Source organism: Leiobunum rupestre, chromosome 1, assembly GCF_980474605.1.
Source record: "Leiobunum rupestre chromosome 1, qqLeiRupe1.1.hap1, whole genome shotgun sequence".
Taxonomy (NCBI): Eukaryota; Metazoa; Arthropoda; class Arachnida; order Opiliones; family Sclerosomatidae; genus Leiobunum; species Leiobunum rupestre.
This window is the reverse complement of record NC_143384.1, coordinates 82113653-82134152: the sequence shown is the minus strand read 5'-3', so window position 1 is coordinate 82134152 and position 20500 is coordinate 82113653. Positions and strand designations below refer to the sequence as shown.

The following is a 20500-nucleotide window of genomic DNA, read 5'->3' as shown; positions in this document are numbered from 1 at the left end:
AAGCCGTCAGAGTGATCTTACCAAACGCGATACGGCAGGAAAAGCTTTCCAAGTAGAGGTATGGATTCCTGAATTGGCCTATTTTATTTCCTATATTTTATTATAATTTACCTATTTTATTTCTTATATTTTCCTATAATTCGCCTCTAAAATTCCTATTTTACCTATAAAATTTTCACTCTGAACTTTGTATAATCAATGTAATAAGACACTGACCGTATGCTTTTGTTTTTGGAAGGGTCCATTTCTGGCCAGGAATTTCGCCAACAGCACGATGATCGGGACCGGGCTCACTCCCGAGGGCATCGAGAAGAATGACGTCATGTTCGAATTCATGAATGAAATGGCCTGGCGCCAGGAACCTGTCTCCGACATTGACGAATGGTGGGAAAGTATTCTCTTACACTAATAGACAAGTCGCCATCTAGCGACACCACAAAATTAATTGTGGGTTTTCGCTTTTTGTCTCTCTTTTTGAGATGTTTTGGTCTGTCGTTTTGGGATGTTTTTGACTCACTTTATGAGACGTTTTGGTCTCTCTTTTTGGGATGTTTTGTCTCTCTATTTTAGATGTTTTTGTCTCTTTTTGGAGACCTTTTTGCCTCTCTTTTGGAGACGTTTTTGTCTCTCTTTTTAAGATGTTTTTCTCTCTTTTTGAGATGTTTTTGTCTCTCTTTTGTCTCTCTTTTTGAGAGGTTTTTGTCTCACTTTTTGAGATGTTTTGTCTCTCGTTTGGAGACGTTTTTGTCTATTTTTTAGATGTTTTTGTCTCTCTTTTTGAGATGTACTGTCTCTCTTTTTTAGATGTTTTTGTCACTTTTTGAGACATTTTTGTCTCTCTTTTTGAATTGTTTTTGTGTACTATTTGAGAGGTTTTTGTCTCTCTTTTTGAGATGTTTCAGTTAGTTCTTTTCAAATAGTTAGGTGACGTCATTGGTCTAAAAAGGCGAACATCCACAATGCATTTCTTCCACTCGCGTGGTGGCATTGCGAATATTAAAAACAAAATTCAGTACTTAGTTGAAATTTCTTTCAAATGAAAAGTGGGTTCTATTTGTGAAGCCTTTTTGATTCCGTTATAGTTCGTGACACTGAAGCTCTGAAGTACCTCATTATTATTCTGTAAATATTGTTTAATACATGGACATCCAAGAATGTATTTAGAATGAATATTTTTCGCATTGTCCTAATAGTCCTCACGCTCGAACAGTCAGCTCCTTGAAAAAAAATAAATCTCAATGGTTCCCTAAAACTAACGTCTTCCGACGCGAATGAAGCACGCACCGGTGACGTTTCCCCCGACCGTCTCCACCAAGATGGCCGCGCGGATTGTCTTAATATAGTCATTATCCCAAAGTAGAAACAAATCCATTTTTGATACCGCCATAAGTCTATAATATTGTTTTAAAAGTTTGTCACTTTAGGGAATATTTTACTGAGAGCTAGTAACGAAGCGACGTCATCACAAGAAGAAAATCTCCCCCTAGCGAGGTGCTGTCAACGGCTACGTGTGACGCGTTAGCAAGTGGACGCGAAACGGCGACGAAGCCGGTAATGCAGTCTGTCTTGTGAATAGCTCTCAGTAAAACTGTTGCATGTGAAGAATAGGAAGTGTCACACTTATGTAAAAATATTATACACTTATGATACCATTATGAACAAAATGATACAATTCATTTAAAGCAAGTGGCGGCTTTTGTCTAGTTGCATTCGCTCGCCCTAGATGTCGTCAGCGTATTAATCAAAACAAGTTGAGCAAGCATCAAAATCTAATAATAATCAGCTAGGCTAATACCCAAGGCACACCTTAGGTGGCCGGTAGGTGGGTGGTGGCAAGCCCTTCATGCCACGCGAGCCAACAGCTCCCTACACTAACTATTATTATTAGATGTGGCCAATTGGGATCTTCTCGCGTTGATTGGCTTTTGGGAAACACTTAATTAATAACTTATTAAACACGTGTTTTCGGGAAGCCAATAGATGACATACAACTTGCCTTTCGCTTTGGTTCCCTGGAAGGTGCTGCCATCTAGAAGCGCTTTTAGAAGTATTTTTGTAAACGTTTTTTATACTTATTTTGATAGAGCTGCCACTTGCTTTAAAGTCTCATCAATATCGTTATCATTTATTGGTTAAATTCTATGGGAGCATAAAGTAGAAATTTTTATGGTGGGGTTCAACGATTTTCACATTTTTTCCCGCTAGTAGCGCTGTTGATTGACTTTAAGGGTCTTACTGAAAAATAATTTCGATCAACGAAAATCCTGCTATATACAAAAATACCTATTATACCATACGGAAGTGTAGATTTGAATACGTAGTGTGAAATGGAGATTACAAATTAAATTACTACCACCAGTTGCTATCCCAAAATTTTTGCAACACTTTGTCAATGGAAGAGATGGTACGCAATGTAATACCCCATTTTATTTACAGGCTTTCATATTACGCCAAGTGTCGTTACGGCCAGGACGACCCTAATTTAAGCCAAGCTTGGAAACTTCTCAGGGTAATTGCAATTTCTATAACTGACATTAAAATTTTGTTATAGCGTATTGTGTTTCCCCATACGTTACCTTAAAGTGAAAGAGAGCCCAATTCAACTTTAATTGTACCTTTTCAGAAATCGCGAAAGAAAAGTCATGTAGGATATATTCCCCTTTGGATTTTAAAGCAACTGTCGGCTCTATCATTGCCACCTCCATTATGATATGGCCCTTGTTATTAGAGATGGCAATGAATCTATTCGATTCTTCGAAAGAAACGACTTTACTGGAGAGAGTGGTGCCATCTATTAATGGAAAAGGAAGCTAAAATTCAAAATATTAGAGATGGCAATGAATCTATCCGATTCTTCGAAAGAAACGACTTTACTGGAGAGCGTGGTGCCATCCATTAATGGCAAAGGAAGCTAAAATTCAAAATATTAGAGATGGCAATGAATCTATCTGATTCTTCGAAAGAAACGACTTTACTGGAGAGAGTGGTGCCATCTATTAATGGCAAAGGAAGCTAAAATTCAAAATAGCGAAACCATAAGGTCGTCCGAGAACCATTTATAAAAATTATAATTAGACAACTTATACCCTACTTGGTGGACTTTAACCTAAATTATATATCCCATATAAAATAAATATAATTTAAGTTATTGTCAAATTTACAAACAAACCCATCAACACGAGGGATAATTTTATGTTCCGCCTTTTGGGTCAAAATGTAGCTTAAGCATCTTGTTTTGATTTCGACGCTAGCGACATCTGTTTTAAAAAAGAGTTACTTCAGGTTGAGTAGACACTTGCTTTAAAGGCCACGTAGGATATATTCCCATTGTGTTTTAAAGGCCATGTAAGATTTACCATACTTGCTATCACGAGTTATCGAAAAAGAGGAGCTACTCAATTTTAACCCAGATTTTTTCAAACGCTGGAGTGGCCCTTTGAGTCTTCTGGCTTCATTTGATAATTTCCATCAATGTCTTCAAATTCACACTTAAATACCATTTAATTTTTTTTGTTCCAAAAAAGTGGTTCATATATACCAATTAATTAAGCCTACGCTCTTCACACTGTTCGACCAGATATTGCGTTTATATTACATTTTTGTGGGACGCAATAGCATGACAGTTGTTCGCAAGACGGCTAACGATTTGGGTTTATTGTCGTCTGCTATAATGCTTCGTATATGAAATTTAGGTTTAACCTCTCAAAATTACTTTGACTGCTTTTCAATAATAACAATATTATATAATAAGCAGACGACGGGTCAAATGTTTCAAAGTTCCCGCGTCAGTGACGTAACGGAATAGCTCAATTTCATTGGTTGAATTTCAAATAGTTGTGTGTCTCAAACGGAAAAACGTTGCGTACATGTGTTGGACCTCCAAAAAGTATACCAACGTTTGCTATTCACACTGCTTAATTAGTTGAATAAAGTTAAAACGTTGTATAGTCTGAACTTCCTTTAAAGCTTAGTATATCTATAGAAGTGAAATTTAAATAGTATCTGCTCTCGGTAGATGGCGCCACAATAAATACTGAAGTGGTGAATTCAGTAGATTGTTAAAAGGGTCCGACCACGAAATTAAAAACATTGAATATCCTTATTGCTAATGTTATTCATGCATCCCCCTTTATTTAGGTTTAAAACGTAATGTGTCAAAAGTCCGGTAATTTTGTTATGGCATGAAATTTCGGCCAAAATTAGTTTTATGAATTTAGAAATGTATCGTCGTTCAGGGTTCGCATAAAATTTCTGGAATTAAATTCGTTGAAATTTCCATGTTTTCCCTCACCAATTAAGTTGATAAATTTTCTCTGACCATTTTTGTAGAATAAATGAATGGTTTGAGGTAAAAATCTTAAAAGATATTTTCTTTAAAAAATTTATTTGTCTGATATTTTTGGGGTCATTTTATAATTCCTTGATATTTTGGAATCATTTTCCAATTTCCTGACTTTTCCCTGTCCTTTTGGAAACCTTCTAAAATTCCCTGGCTTTTCCCTGACCTTTGGAAACATTTCAAATTCCCTGACTTTACCAGGTTTTACAGGTCGTGTATGAACCCAGTCGATTAACGACGATTATAAATTAATGATCAGACAATTTCCTACAAAATCAAACCTACGCAAATTTATCATCCACTCTATCGTTTTCGCGCCATTTCATTTTGAATGTTATCCCTGAGAAGCGCCTCAACCATAGATAAATAAATATTTATTTGGCGATGCCTAAACACACCATTTTCAAACTGAGATTGTGCCTAAACGATCGCTGGGATAATAAATTTGCATAGAAACGTTTTATTTTTTTTTAATATCCGTGCCTTTAATGTCATAATTCAAAACAAACGTAGATATGAATGAAAAACCATGTTTAAGATCCTTTTTAAACCCATTCAAAATTGGGACGTTTGACACATTTCGTTTTAAGACTAAATAAAGGTTCATGCAAAGTGAAACGTTGAAGGTTAATAATGGACTAAAAGGAAGCCTTAAAGGAACTTTTTAAATCTAATTACATATATTTATTATTAAATATATTCAAATATTTGTTTTATAATTAAATAAATATCTTGTATAATTTGGCCAGTAAATACACCATTCTATAAAATACATTAAATACTACTTATGTTTTTAGTTACTTTTGGGTATAGAGAGGCCGAAGGTTTGGCCCGATTTTTCATGAACCAGGGAGGCTCAAAAAAGGATTATCTGGCAAACCTGCTAACCTAGTTGTCTGGATAAATAGTGGATTTTTGATCAAAATCCTACTCAGTTAACGGTTATAGTTTTATACAAACCATTATAAATAGTTAATTTACTATATTGCATTGATTCTTATAAATAGTTCAGTCATGGATTTACTATATTTTGAAATATACTATCTTCACGTAGGTTACCTTAGCTATATTTTGAAAATCAACTTTATAACTTCAGGATAAACTAATCAAATAGGAATGTGCATAAGCAGAATTTTTAAAACCAAAGAATAAATAAGTTTGCAAGTCCTACTGAAGTAGTGCTATGTTGTCTTAAAGAAAGTGTTTGGCCTGATAAGCTAAGAATTTGTAGAAAGGTTTATAATTGTGAGCCCTAAAGAGAGTTTGATCCCTTAAATGGATTTTGGTGTAGTACGGGACATTTGATAATTATGACCCAAATATTAATGTTGTACAAATAACTGTGTTTATTTGGTGTGGTTTTGAAATTTTGGATTCAATGAGCTAAACTTTGTTCTTTTATTTCCTAGAGGAGCGTCTACAATGCAAATTCGTCGTTCATAAATCATGGCCAATACATCATAGTTACGAGACCCAGCTTGAACAAACAACCACTGGTAAGAGCCGTTTAACACGTTCTCATTCTTTGGATATTAAATTGAAGTTTGTACTCGGTAATTGAGAGTTTCGGTAAGAATTTAATTATTTCAAATTAGGGAGAAATTGCCGAAAATGGCTATGTTGAGACATTTATTAGCTAAAATCTTTATAAGAAGCTCATGGATTGACAATCCATGGAGAAAACAGGAACTTATTTCTTGGTCGAGCTTTGAATAATCACCGGATGTAGTGACCGAGGCTTAGCTCCAAATGTTTAAATCGAATATTTACATGTATATCCCTTCGATTACACAAAACTGAAAGACAATATTCATATAAAATACCTGTATGTATGTAAATTAACATATTTTGAAGTAGGTAAGTTCTTTCGTTATAGCTATCCCTACAAGTTAAAGGGACACATACTCGTTTAAACTTCCCTAGTTTCCCGCGCTCCTTTCCGGAAATAGGGCTGTTAATACCAGAATGTGATTGTCTTGGACTTGCTAGTCCGAGGTGCGGAATGGGAGGAGTTACCTAAAATTCAGGCTCAATTTTCAAATGATTCTGTGGCCCTTTAACATTACACTTGTTTACCCTAACTATAAATGTTCGATTTATAAATAAGCCAGAGTGCATTCAGGTACTAGTATAACATTAGCCTATAGTACTATCCTCTCACACTTCGTCGCGTAAATCCATCACAAAACTGTAACTTAGATGGCGACATTCGCTTAAATAAAACATCTTCAAGGAAATTTCCAAAACCTGCAAGTTACCATTTATATAGTGCTTGTTGAAATAATGGAAACTTTGCTAATGTAAATAGGACGTCGTGTGTTTGGTTAAGCCTTGTAATATGTAAGAAAATCTACTTGGTTAAAAGGAAACACTCGAACGTTGCTTACCGAACACGTGAAAAAATTCCATTATTTCAACAAGCACTATATAAATGGTAACTTGCAGGTTTTGGAAATTTCCTTGCAGGTCCTGGTTTTCGGAAATATTACATCTTGGCAATTTCCTTGAAGCTGTTTTATTGAAGCCCATATCGGTGACGTTTTTCCTTCGCTCCTGCACTCGTGCCAGGGGAAAATCTGACCATGATTCCCGCGTATCGCCTTACTTTAATTATAAATTAATTCACTGCTTTTTCATGATTCCACGTGTATATTATAATTTTCCTGGAGACGAATTTTAAGCTATTACTATAATTTAAAACTTTCAATATACAGGTTAAGCCCAATCTGTATGCTGCCCAAAATAATATAAACCTCGTACCCTAGATTTTTAAAAACAGCCCCGCACGTATTCAATACCGTTTACCAGGAATCAATACCTCTACTTGGAATGCTTATCCTGCCGTATCGCGTATGGTAAGATCTTTCTGATGGCTTTGGCTCCGCTTACGAGAGAAAAAATCCCCTCAGCGCGCGCTCCCCTCTCACGTTGTTGTTTGTTCAGTTAACATAGTTAACGTCAAAAAGACCGTCAGCCACATCGAGACGAAAATCTGCCGCGATAAGCATTCCAAGTAGAGGTATGGATTCCTGCGTTTACTTACTTCCTGCCGGAACTCGGAAACAATTTGCTCTATAGAGACCGTGGTAATTAACTAACTATAAAAAAATACTACGGCCAAATTTGATGACGTGCAGTTCGCGCAACAGCGCGTCATCAAAGTTAGCCATGATAAATCTATGGCAGCAACAGATGGAGGCCGATTTTTCGGAGGTCACTTGTCCGAAGTAGGTAAACGCTTCGTTACAATACCGTTAATCGGTAAGTTCTCAGAATTCGAATCTAGGGTACGGAGTTCTATATTATCTTTGGTTAAGCTAACTCTCGGAAACGCGTAGGCGGAACTTGATTAGATTGTACAGAATTAAGATACATGTAATCCACTCGGCTACAAGTTTCCCCTACACGTTCCCGTGCCATGGCTCTAACTGGCTTAACCTAATTAGTTTCTAATACTCTATCCTTTATTTTAATCCGGAAATCGTTCACCAGTTGTTTTTCCTTCTTATTTATGTAAATCGTTTTAATAATTAGACGAATGCTTGAAGATCGTAGATTCGGCAGTTTTGTACATAGTTCGTGCTCTTAAGTTTGCCTAACACCAACGGGGTCTCGATCGAGAAACGGTTTGAAAGAATTTTTGGATTGCCTCCAAAATTCGTCTGTTGCTGTCGTCACCCAGATGAGATCCCATTGAAGTTTAGTAGGATCTCATCTCAGTGACGTCACGATGTTCGTTAGCAACGAAGTTACCAGCCTTAGCCCTTAGCAACCACAGCGTATCGAGGCAACTTTTTAGAGCCTAAAATTTACTAACCTTGGCCGAACACAACTTAATTTTATGTTTTATAAAACGTTAAATAATGAAAAACTCGCGAAGAACGAAACAACAATTCAGACTAAACTAAAAATGCTGAAACTCCGATCAAAATATAATAAGATATTTACACAAGATAGCGTAAAATATGGAATTATTTATAAACGAATAGCTCGATTAGCAGTTTTATTTATCATAGAATTTATTGGTTTTTAAAAATATGTTGGTACTAAACGACCCGCGAAAGATGGAATATAAAATATTAGACTAGACTAAAAGTCAGAAGCTCAACAAAATATAATAAAATGTATATTCACGATACACAGTTTGTAAACCACTGCACACATATCATTAGTTAGGCCTAATCTTTTTAAATACTGCACGTGAAATAAATATTGCGCTTAAAAAAAGTACTTTTAGCTGTGGTATGATCCGATGGACGTTTACAATGCTTTGATATACTTCCAAAAATCTGAAAACGATACTCATTTGCAAAGTCAAGAAACCTACAGGTGAGTTACTTCTACTTTTAAAACCACCAGTAAGTGAGGTTTGGTCTTCATTTATTTTTAGAACAGGACGTAATAAAACCAAATTATTGAATTGGTTCCGAAAACTAATAGTGAAAAATGTAATTGTTCGTCCAGATAACTGCGGTTCATATATACTGTTGTTTATAAAGTTTCGAACAGATCTATTCACAAATTTCGCTCAGGGAAACAAACATTTAAAGCGGAGTCCTTAGAGGGTTGATCTTGATGTTTTTATTTCATACTAGATGGCGTCAATTAACAGTTTTTGGTGGGAAGGGTTTCAATATTTATTGCTTTATTGGAAAAACCATTTTAAACTATGTTTTATGTAAAATTGTTAACAAAAGTTCAACTCAGGAAAAATAGCTTTTATTGATCGCTTTTTATTTGAGGCTTTGTTGGTCTCTGTTGAACCTTAATTATAATTATTTTATGGCAAACTTAAATAAGTCCTTCTTTTCCCTTTAGGTACGACTTCATAGACATTGGTCGGCAAGTTTTCCAGCTGGCATTCGCCAATCAGTACTTGAATTTGAGAAACGCTTACAATGAAAAAGACCTCAACGCTTTAGAGTAAGTTAACTTCATATTTATTTCAAAATAAATAAATAAATTGAACGCGAAATGTTTATTACGAAAGAAACGCGACGTCCTCGATGCTGCAGATTTTGAACGAGCTGGATTCATTGCTCTCAGCCGACGAACACTTCAGGCTGGACTCGTGGGTCTCTTCGGCCAAGAAATGGGCATCTACTCCCGAAGTATGTACACCAAATTTAAGCACTGGCGTACTGACATCAGACTTGGGCAAAATCGTTATTGACATTTTCACTTTTTCGCCACTCGGCGAGTGAGATCGCGCGAAAAGAGTGAAGGTAGTCAAGGTCAGCTCTTGCACTCTTATCGATTTTCAAGACTACTAAATGAAGGCGGGAAATTTGAATTGGAATTTAATGACTTTACTGGAGAGCGTGGTGCCATCTATTAACGGCAAAGAAGGCTAAAATATTCTTTTTGGACCGAATTCAAGTTTCCCGCCTTAAATTTCAAGTTTCCCGCCAAGAATACGAGTGAAATTATTGACCCTGACAAATGTCACTCTTTGGGGAAGAGTGCACTCGGCGAGTGACGAAAAGCGAGAGTGCGAAAGAGTGAAGATTTTTATTGAGTTCCACTCTCATTCTTGAGTGAGAGTGAAACTCTAAATATCACTAGCGATTTTGCGCATGTCTGCTGTCAAGTGCTGTTAATGAAATTAATTTGCAAATTAATGAAGTTCTCGTAGACTCAGGTTTTAAAATAAATTTGCATGGTCAAATAAAAGAAGCAGGTTTATTGGAAAAAATAGTTGAAATTCAGGTTGAGCTTTACTGGGGCATCTACAAGTTTGGATCATGGACTAATCAACTTGATTTCCATTTTCGGAAAGCGATCACTTATTGGTCATTTTTCCAAACCTTTTTTTCTTCTAAACTACTCATTATTGAACTTCATGCGCACAAACCGAGCGAGTTTATAAATTTCAATAAAGCTACATTGGGCTGACTAAAATTTTTTATATAGTACTTGTTGAAATAATCGAAACTTTTCAGCTTTTTTTGACATTTTAAGGCTTAGCAAAAACACGACGTTCTGTTTACAGCCTTTTTACCGGTGAAAAGTTTCCATAATTTCCTCAAGCACCAATTAAACAGTAACTTGCAGGTCCTGGTTCTCTGATTAATTACTTGTTGGCGATTTCCTTGGAGATGTTTTATAGAAGCGCCTATATGATTTGAAACCCGATCTTTATTGATTTAAGACTAAAATGAGTAGTTATGTTACAGAGTTTTATTCAAATGTGTTAATTGAAATAACTAATGATATAGCACATGTAGACAGCTCGGCTGTTTCACAGCAAAACCAAATAAAATGATACTCCACTGCTCTAGATTCTTTATATTGATGAACATTATTTCTTATGGTAACGTAAGTGGTATTTTCTGGTATCACACAACCAGGAATATTTTGGCGAATTAGTATTTCTCAGTAGGTGTGCCATTGTAGGTGTAGTATTGGAATTTAATCACTTTAATTATCCAAAATTGTCGTTTACTAGGTTTCCCTATGACAGCGGTTCCCAATTTTCAAAATTATCCACCTATTTCTGACGGAACCCCAACTCATTTTTTTATAATCATCTTAAAAGACTCTTGACACAAACAAAGATGGCCACGCTGCGAATTCTTGGAACCCCTGTGACTCTTCCACGGAACCCCAGGGTTCCGCGGAACACCTTTTGGGAAACGCTACTCTATGTGGCAGTTGATTTACGCGTTGGTAAAAGTCTCTAGGTCAGCTCCTTCAAAATGCAAGTTGCAATTACACGTACGAGATAGCGAATGACTGACCGCTTACTGTAATCTGTGTACTCTCTGGTTGAAATCATTAGTGTAATCATTCCAGAATAATTTTGTAACAGCCGTAATCGCTCCATAATCGCTCCATAATCGCTCCATAATCGCTCCGTAATCGCTCCATAATCGCTCCGTTATCGCTCCATAATCGCTCCATAATCGCTCCGTAATCGCTCCATAATCGCTCCGTTATCGCTCCATAATCGCTCCATAATCGCTCCGTTATCGCTCCATAATCGCTCCATAATCGCTCCATAATCGCTCCATAATCGCTCCATAATCACTCCGTAATCGCGGCTGTCGCTTGCTGATAACGGAATCGGTGTCTAGAAAAATGTGAAATGGTTAGCCCCTCGGAGATGAAATATGAGCTTTCATTAGACGTACAAATTCTGTTCTACCAGCCGATAGCTTGCAATCGTATACGTCAAAATATTTCATTCGTAGCTGGCTCGTGGGTGTGTTCGTTGCCATGGTATCGCGCTTAGGCCCATGGTGGTCGCGTAATTATTTGCATCGCGGGATCGTGTGGTGTTTGGCCTTCTTATGTGTGACGTGAAATGTCATGGTGGCCATTTCAAGGCGGGGCTTAGCTACGATGTAAGCGTCCGACGCTATACGAGCAGGCATCCAATGTTCGCGGGTCGTATACCACCGAATATGTTGTTAGTTAGAGATGAAATAACCACGTATCGTTTCTTGTCATTTCAGGAGGAAATTCAACTGGTGTACAATGCCAGAAACCAAATAACTCTCTGGGGACCAACTGGACAGGTATTAAACCATATTTTTAATAACGTTTTGTCGGAAGCTTTGCCTCGTTGGGTATTTTTATGCACAGAGGCGCTTACGATTTGATAATGAAATCAATAGCTCTTTCTATAAAATAATATATACGCATACATGTATAAAAAGTGTTATTTTTTGGAGCGCGCGCTTCCTAATATTTCTGTGTAGAGGGTCTCGTGCGTTTTCGCGCGTTTTCGCGCGAGCTCAACAAAAACAAAAATATGCGCGCGCTCTCTAACTTTAACTGCACGATGAATCTAACGTTATCACGTGACCTATCGTATTTTATTTAAAGAGCTATTCTACGTTGCTATCAGTATATTATTATGGGAAATATTTTTCTATACAGACCAACAAACATATGTGTCACAACATCAGTTAGAAGATACTATTTTATTAATTAAATTTAGAAAACGTGAAGTCAATAATCTAGATTAATTGCGTTAAAATGGTATAATGGTTTTTGTAATATTCCAAGCGCGAGACAAGCTACGACAGAGCAAGTTTACTAAATCTTTCATATGAAACGTAGGATTAGCTAAAGCAACGCTCAAACTATAGCTTAAAACCCAGTTAAAGCCAGTTGAAAATCCCTTCAATTATTTCGCATCAATTATTTTAATTGTCGGTTATGATAGAGAAGTTTTACTAATGTGCTTTCAACCATTTCTCTAGAAATAATCCAATGGTGTTGTTGAAAACCACTATGCTCTACCAACACCGTTTGACCAAAATATTAGCTCGAAAGGCACTTAATTAACTAAAAATAATAATAATCGGAATTGTTAGTTAGCCCCTTTGTCCACCTCTGGTTGATCACATTAGAAAAACAGTTAATTTAATATCGTCGAATTTATTCATAGGTTTACTAAAATCAATATCAATTATTATTATTCTAAAGCTTTTAGACCTGCTACTAAGCAATAGTGGTATCACTATGATCAAGCTTTATTAATTACAAATGAATTTTTATTATTTGTAATAGTTGATTGACTACGCCACTAAACAATGGTCCGGCGTCGTATCTGGGTAATGTAACGAATTTCGCAATTGTCTAGTTTGTCCTCAGATTTAATGAACCCGTAAAATGATTAGGTATTGCCGACCGAGGTGGGAACTCTTCTTCGACACTCTGTCGAACAGCATCACGAGAGGAACTCCCTTCCACCAAAATGACTTCAACAAGAAAGTGCTCTGGTTTGTCGAGGAGCCCTTTGTTTACCAAACTGACGGAACATCCGCTGTTGATGGAACACCCACAGGTAACAACGAAACTACGTCATATATGGCATACGAGACAAGGGCAGACATGGGCAAAACTTGGAGTGATTTTCCCCTCACTTTTCTCACTCCACTCTCTAATAAAAAGATACTCTTACGAGTAGAGTGTTCACTTTTTCGTCACTCGCGAAGTGAGCTCGCGTGAAAAGAGTGAAGGTAGTCAAGATCAGCTCTTTCACTCTCATCGATTTTCAAGACTTTTAAAAGAAGGCGGGAAATTTGAATTTAATTTCTTTATTGGAGAGCGTGGTGCCATCTGTTAACGGCAAAGAAGGCTAAAATATACTTTTTGGACCGAATTCAAATTTCCAGTTTCCCGCTAAGATTACGAGTGAAATTGGTGACCTTGCGAAATGTCACTCTTTGGGGAAGAGTGCACTCGGCGAGTGACGAAAAGCGAGAGTGCGAAAGAGTGAAGATTTTTAATTGGTTCACTCTCACTCTTGAGTAAGAGTGGAATTTTAATGTTAAAATCCACTTCAAATTTAATTTTAAAGTGAAAACATTTTTTTTATTTGATTGTAACGTGTGGGACAAATTCAGTCCGCTCGTCCACCTGAGATATGTGTAACGGTCACGCCAACGGGGGGATACGTTGGGACAGGGGTAGGGACACCCGTGGCAGAAGTATTCCGACCACCCGTTGGGGGATTGGTGGTCGTCCTCACACGGCCATAGGTGGTATTCACGAGGAGATGGCGGCCATTGCACTAAGGTAGATAGTCATGGGGGAAAGGGGGATGACGCTAGCCTTCCACTACAGCGATGATGACGTCACGAGAATACACCCTATCCACAAACTCTGCCTCCCAGACGCTTGGGATTATAGGAGTACGCCACTACTCCCGGCTATTAAGAAGATTTATTATACAAAAGTGGAGCATTGTCATTTTATCCCAATGTATCAGACGACACTACGCTAGGAAAGCGAACTTTGAAACAAATCGAATAGTAACTTCATAAAAAAGATTCGATCCGATATTTGTTCCTGAACGCAGCCAAGTAATCAGCTCCATCTACTGCAAATATTACTCGCTTGGAACATTTATCTTTGTAAGCTCCCGTCAATTTAAAAAATATATATATTTCTGTAGAAAAAACTGTTCGAAGCGAAATGCTATTAACTCGTGAAAATATGGTTGATAAGTATGCCTACTTAGAATAATTTTTACATCTTTATGCGAAACAATATAAATGTTGGGCCGTGATACACACACCGGTGCTTGACCTAGGTGGATACTTATTATCTGGTAACTTCTGGTAATAATTATTTCAATGGGTGGGAAAAGTCAACAAACGTGTTATATATAATATAAAAACTAGTCATATTTAAGTTTAATAAATAAAGTTTTAATTCATTTTATTGCGAATATAACTTAGTTTATACTGAACAATGTTAGGATTAATATTTTCCAAGAAGAAAACATCACTGTAGTAAAAACAATTATTGACCACTTTTGAACAAATTAGCCACTAATTTCACTTTCATCCAGATCAGAATTTCACACGATTACTGGTCACATTGATTTTTTCACTTTGAAACACTGAATGGAGTTAAGATTACATGTTCAAAAAGTTTGTATACCATTGGACCGAATCCCATTCGACCGAATTATACCATTATGCCGAATCCCATTCGACCGAAAACCGCGTTTTGGGCAGCTTTTCTTAAATTTAATAATAGGCAAGGTTTCGTTTGCGTCATATTGAATTTTTTATCATATATAACCTAGCCAAACCTAACTAACCAATGAGAAACACTGAATTCCCATTAAAATCACAATTTTCCCACCCAAAAACCCTTATTTTTAAACCTGGTCCCGCTTAGATTGTGTGTTTCTTTTTTCATTTATAAAACAAACGCACTTTAACCAATTTCCTAACTACTCGCACCGAAATGCATTAGGAAAAATAAGCATAAAATTTACTAAATCTACGAAAGGTTATCAGTATATTAAATTATCATTCAACCTAATCCCGCCATATTGGGTTAGAAACGAAAATACATTACGAATACAGTGGCGTAACTAGCATGGGGGAAACCCGGTGCGGATATCATGGTGTGTTACTAACTAGTCAAAAAGGTTTTATTTTTGTCACGGTCGGGTGTCACCCACAAAACGGCCCCGAACGCGCCGCCCCCGCTCACCCCTAGCTACGCCACTGACGAATATGTTCGATTCAATGGGATTTGGTCCATTAGGATACAACCGTTCAAAAATGGTCAGATTGCTCTTCGCAGATTTCAACATAAAGCATTCCCCAATTAAGTGTTACATTGGGGATTTGTTTGTTTAATTTAATTTGTTACAATAGGTCTTTCTATAAAGTAACATTGGCTTTCTTTTTTTGATGTTGCTGCTGCGTCACGGGTGACGTATCAGTAACATTGGCTTTCTTGTTTTGATGTTGCTGCTGCGTCACGGGTGACGTATCAGTAACATTGGCTTTTTTTTTATGTTGCTGCTGCGTCACGGGTGACGTATCAGTAACATTGGCTTTTTTTTTATGTTGCTGCTGCGTCACGGGTGACGTATCAGTAACATTGGCTTTCTTTTTTTGATGTTGCTGCTGCGTCACGGGTGACGTATCAGTAACATTGGCTTTCTTTTTTTGATGTTGCTGCTGCGTCATGGGTGACGTATCAGTAACATTGGCTTTTTTTTTATGTTGCTGCTGCGTCACGGGTGACGTATCAGTAACATTGGCTTTCTTTTTTTGATGTTGCTGCTGCGTCACGGGTGACGTATCAGTAACATTGGCTTTCTTGTTTTGATGTTGCTGCTGCGTCACGGGTGACGTATCAGTAACATTGGCTTTTTTTTTATGTTGCTGCTGCGTCACGGGTGACGTATCAGTAACATTGGCTTTTTTTTTATGTTGCTGCTGCGTCACGGGTGACGTATCAGTAACATTGGCTTTCTTTTTTTGATGTTGCTGCTGCGTCACGGGTGACGTATCAGTAACATTGGCTTTCTTTTTTTGATGTTGCTGCTGCGTCACGGGTGACGTATCAGTAACATTGGCTTTCTTTTTTTTATGTTGCTGCTGCGTCATGGGTGACGTATCAGTAACATTGGCTTTCTTTTTTTGATGTTGCTGCTGCGTCACGGGTGACGTATCAGTAACATTGGCTTTCTTTTTTTTATGTTGCTGCTGCGTCATGGGTGACGTATCAGTAACATTGGCTTTCTTTTTTTGATGTTGCTGCTGCGTCATGGGTGACGTATCAGTAACATTGGCTTTCTTTTTTTGATGTTGCTGCTGCGTCACGGGTGACGTATCAGTAACATTGGCTTTCTTTTTTTGATGTTGCTGCTGCGTCACGGGTGACGTATCAGTAACATTGGCTTTCTTTTTTTTGATGTTGCTGCTGCGTCATGGGTGACGTATCAGTAACATTGGATTTCTTTTTTTATGTTGCTGCTGCGTCACGGGTGACGTATCAGTAACATTGGCTTTCTTTTTTTGATGTTGCTGCTGCGTCACGGGTGACGTATCAGTAACATTGGCTTTCTTTTTTTGATGTTGCTGCTGCGTCATGGGTGACGTATCAGTTACATTGGCTTTCTTTTTTTGATGTTGCTGCTGCGTCACGGGTGACGTATCAGTAACATTGGCTTTCTTTTTTTGATGTTGCTGCTGCGTCACGGGTGACGTATCAGTAACATTGGCTTTCTTTTTTTATGTTGCTGCTGCGTCACGGGTGACGTATCAGTAACATTGGCTTTTTTTTTATGTTGCTGCTGCGTCACGGGTGACGTATCAGTAACATTGGCTTTTTTTTTATGTTGCTGCTGCGTCACGGGTGACGTATCAGTAACATTGGCTTTCTTTTTTTGATGTTGCTGCTGCGTCACGGGTGACGTATCAGTAACATTGGCTTTCTTTTTTTGATGTTGCTGCTGCGTCATGGGTGACGTATCAGTAACATTGGCTTTTTTTTTATGTTGCTGCTGCGTCACGGGTGACGTATCAGTAACATTGGCTTTCTTTTTTTGATGTTGCTGCTGCGTCACGGGTGACGTATCAGTAACATTGGCTTTCTTGTTTTGATGTTGCTGCTGCGTCACGGGTGACGTATCAGTAACATTGGCTTTTTTTTTATGTTGCTGCTGCGTCACGGGTGACGTATCAGTAACATTGGCTTTTTTTTTTATGTTGCTGCTGCGTCACGGGTGACGTATCAGTAACATTGGCTTTCTTTTTTTGATGTTGCTGCTGCGTCACGGGTGACGTATCAGTAACATTGGCTTTCTTTTTTTGATGTTGCTGCTGCGTCACGGGTGACGTATCAGTAACATTGGCTTTCTTTTTTTTATGTTGCTGCTGCGTCATGGGTGACGTATCAGTAACATTGGCTTTCTTTTTTTGATGTTGCTGCTGCGTCACGGGTGACGTATCAGTAACATTGGCTTTCTTTTTTTTATGTTGCTGCTGCGTCATGGGTGACGTATCAGTAACATTGGCTTTCTTTTTTTGATGTTGCTGCTGCGTCATGGGTGACGTATCAGTAACATTGGCTTTCTTTTTTTGATGTTGCTGCTGCGTCACGGGTGACGTATCAGTAACATTGGCTTTCTTTTTTTGATGTTGCTGCTGCGTCACGGGTGACGTATCAGTAACATTGGCTTTCTTTTTTTGATGTTGCTGCTGCGTCATGGGTGACGTATCAGTAACATTGGATTTCTTTTTTTATGTTGCTGCTGCGTCACGGGTGACGTATCAGTAACATTGGCTTTCTTTTTTTGATGTTGCTGCTGCGTCACGGGTGACGTATCAGTAACATTGGCTTTCTTTTTTTGATGTTGCTGCTGCGTCACGGGTGACGTATCAGTAACATTGGCTTTCTTTTTTTATGTTGCTGCTGCGTCATGGGTGACGTATCAGTAACATTGGCTTTCTTTTTTTGATGTTGCTGCTGCGTCACGGGTGACGTATCAGTAACATTGGCTTTCTTTTTTTATGTTGCTGCTGCGTCATGGGTGACGTATCAGTAACATTGGCTTTCTTTTTTTGATGTTGCTGCTGCGTCATGGGTGACGTATCAGTAACATTGGCTTTCTTTTTTTGATGTTGCTGCTGCGTCACGGGTGACGTATCAGTAACATTGGCTTTCTTTTTTTGATGTTGCTGCTGCGTCACGGGTGACGTATCAGTAACATTGGCTTTCTTTTTTTGATGTTGCTGCTGCGTCATGGGTGACGTATCAGTAACATTGGATTTCTTTTTTTATGTTGCTGCTGCGTCACGGGTGACGTATCAGTAACATTGGCTTTCTTTTTTTGATGTTGCTGCTGCGTCACGGGTGACGTATCAGTAACATTGGCTTTCTTTTTTTGATGTTGCTGCTGCGTCATGGGTGACGTATCAGTAACATTGGATTTCTTTTTTTATGTTGCTGCTGCGTCACGGGTGACGTATCAGTAACATTGGCTTTTTTTTTATGTTGCTGCTGCGTCACGGGTGACGTATCAGTAACATTGGCTTTCTTTTTTTGATGTTGCTGCTGCGTCACGGGTGACGTATCAGTAACATTGGCTTTCTTTTTTTGATGTTGCTGCTGCGTCACGGGTGACGTATCAGTAACATTGGCTTTCTTTTTTTATGTTGCTGCTGCGTCATGGGTGACGTATCAGTAACATTGGCTTTCTTTTTTGATGTTGCTGCTGCGTCACGGGTGACGTATCAGTAACATTGGCTTTCTTTTTTTATGTTGCTGCTGCGTCATGGGTGACGTATCAGTAACATTGGCTTTCTTTTTTTGATGTTGCTGCTGCGTCATGGGTGACGTATCAGTAACATTGGCTTTCTTTTTTTGATGTTGCTGCTGCGTCACGGGTGACGTATCAGTAACATTGGCTTTCTTTTTTTGATGTTGCTGCTGCGTCACGGGTGACGTATCAGTAACATTGGCTTTCTTTTTTTGATGTTGCTGCTGCGTCATGGGTGACGTATCAGTAACATTGGATTTCTTTTTTTATGTTGCTGCTGCGTCACGGGTGACGTATCAGTAACATTGGCTTTCTTTTTTTTATGTTGCTGCTGCGTCACGGGTGACGTATCAGTAACATTGGCTTTCTTGTTTTGATGTTGCTGCTGCGTCATGGGTGACGTATCAGTTACATTGGCTTTCTTTTTTTGATGTTGCTGCTGCGTCACGGGTGACGTATCAGTAACATTGGCTTTCTTTTTTTATGTTGCTGCTGCGTCACGGGTGACGTATTAGTAACATTGGCTTTCTTGTTTTGACGTTGCTGCTGCGTCACGGGTGACGTATCGATGACGTCTTACTACGAAAAGCCCTGGATATAAGGGTAAATTCGATGAGGCACCCTGTTTTTAAGCATAAGCTGAACTGAACTTGTACGTATTTCGTTACGAAGGAGCTACATATAAATAAGTTCAGCAAGCGTAGCTTATTTTATAGAAAGGACTATTTTCCCCGACACGAGAGGGTGGGGTGGAAAAACGTCACCGGCGTGGGCTTCAATGGCGTCGGACAGGAGTCCATACCTCTACTTGGAATGCTTATCGCGGCAGATTTTCGTCTCGATGTGGCTGACGGTCTTTTTGATGTCACTATGTTAACTTACCAAACAACAACGTGAGAGGGAAGCGCGCAGAGGGGATTTTTTCTCTCGTAGGCGGGGCCAAAGCCATCAGAGTGATCTTACCATACGCGATACGGCAGGGTAAGCATTCCAAGTAGAGGTTTGGATTCCTGCGTCCGAAGATGGATTCGGTTTAAGAGGAAGGAACGGACTGTTGGCAGCGCGAGTGGGATTGGCAACGACTCTTAAATTGGTCTCAACAAAGTCATTCTCTCTAAGTAGAAATATATACATTCTTGGTATGAAATTCAATTTTCTTTCGTCGTGAAGGTTCTTTAGATCTGCCAAGAAGTATTATGAAGCGAAACCAGGAGAGCTTGCACGCGCTGTTATCGATCAAACCAGATTTTCGTCCCAAGAAAAAACCGGTGTGTAAGCTTAAAGCGTCTAGAAAGTGGAAGAAAAATAAGAAAGCAAGGAAACCAAAACCGAACCAAGAATTTTCTTAAAAACTTCAATACGATCAAATCTAATTCAAATTGTATCTTAAATCATGATTAAACTGTTTATTTCTCAGATATTTATGATTTATTTAATCGGTCGCAAGAAAATCAATAAAATTTCCAAAATATTTCGAAATTATAAGAAATTTGTGAAATTGAAAAAGAAATCGAAAATATTTATTGCATATCTTAAAAATCAGATTATTTTAGATATCATAAAATCATTTGGAGACGGCGGCGGCGATCGGAAAACATTTCTGTGTTTTAGCCAAAAATTCATATATTTAA

At 38.2% G+C, this 20500-nt stretch overlaps 1 protein-coding gene across 1 annotated transcript in view; it reads left to right on the top strand.

Moving 5' to 3' along the window:
• Window positions 1-20285, top strand: part of Naglu (N-acetyl-alpha-glucosaminidase) — a 78949-nt gene extending 58664 nt beyond the window's left edge. Inside the window, exons 13-22 of the mRNA XM_090154631.1 lie at window positions 239-384; window positions 2437-2509; window positions 5749-5835; window positions 8577-8668; window positions 9158-9262; window positions 9330-9450; window positions 11797-11859; window positions 12860-12903; window positions 12970-13136; window positions 20040-20285. Of these exons, the coding sequence (XP_090010757.1) occupies window positions 239-384; window positions 2437-2509; window positions 5749-5835; window positions 8577-8668; window positions 9158-9262; window positions 9330-9450; window positions 11797-11859; window positions 12860-12903; window positions 12970-13136; window positions 20040-20218 (1077 nt within the window). The 3' untranslated portion in view covers window positions 20219-20285. The remainder of the gene's footprint in view (window positions 1-238; window positions 385-2436; window positions 2510-5748; window positions 5836-8576; window positions 8669-9157; window positions 9263-9329; window positions 9451-11796; window positions 11860-12859; window positions 12904-12969; window positions 13137-20039) is intronic.
• The last annotated feature ends 215 nt before the right edge of the window (window positions 20286-20500 follow it).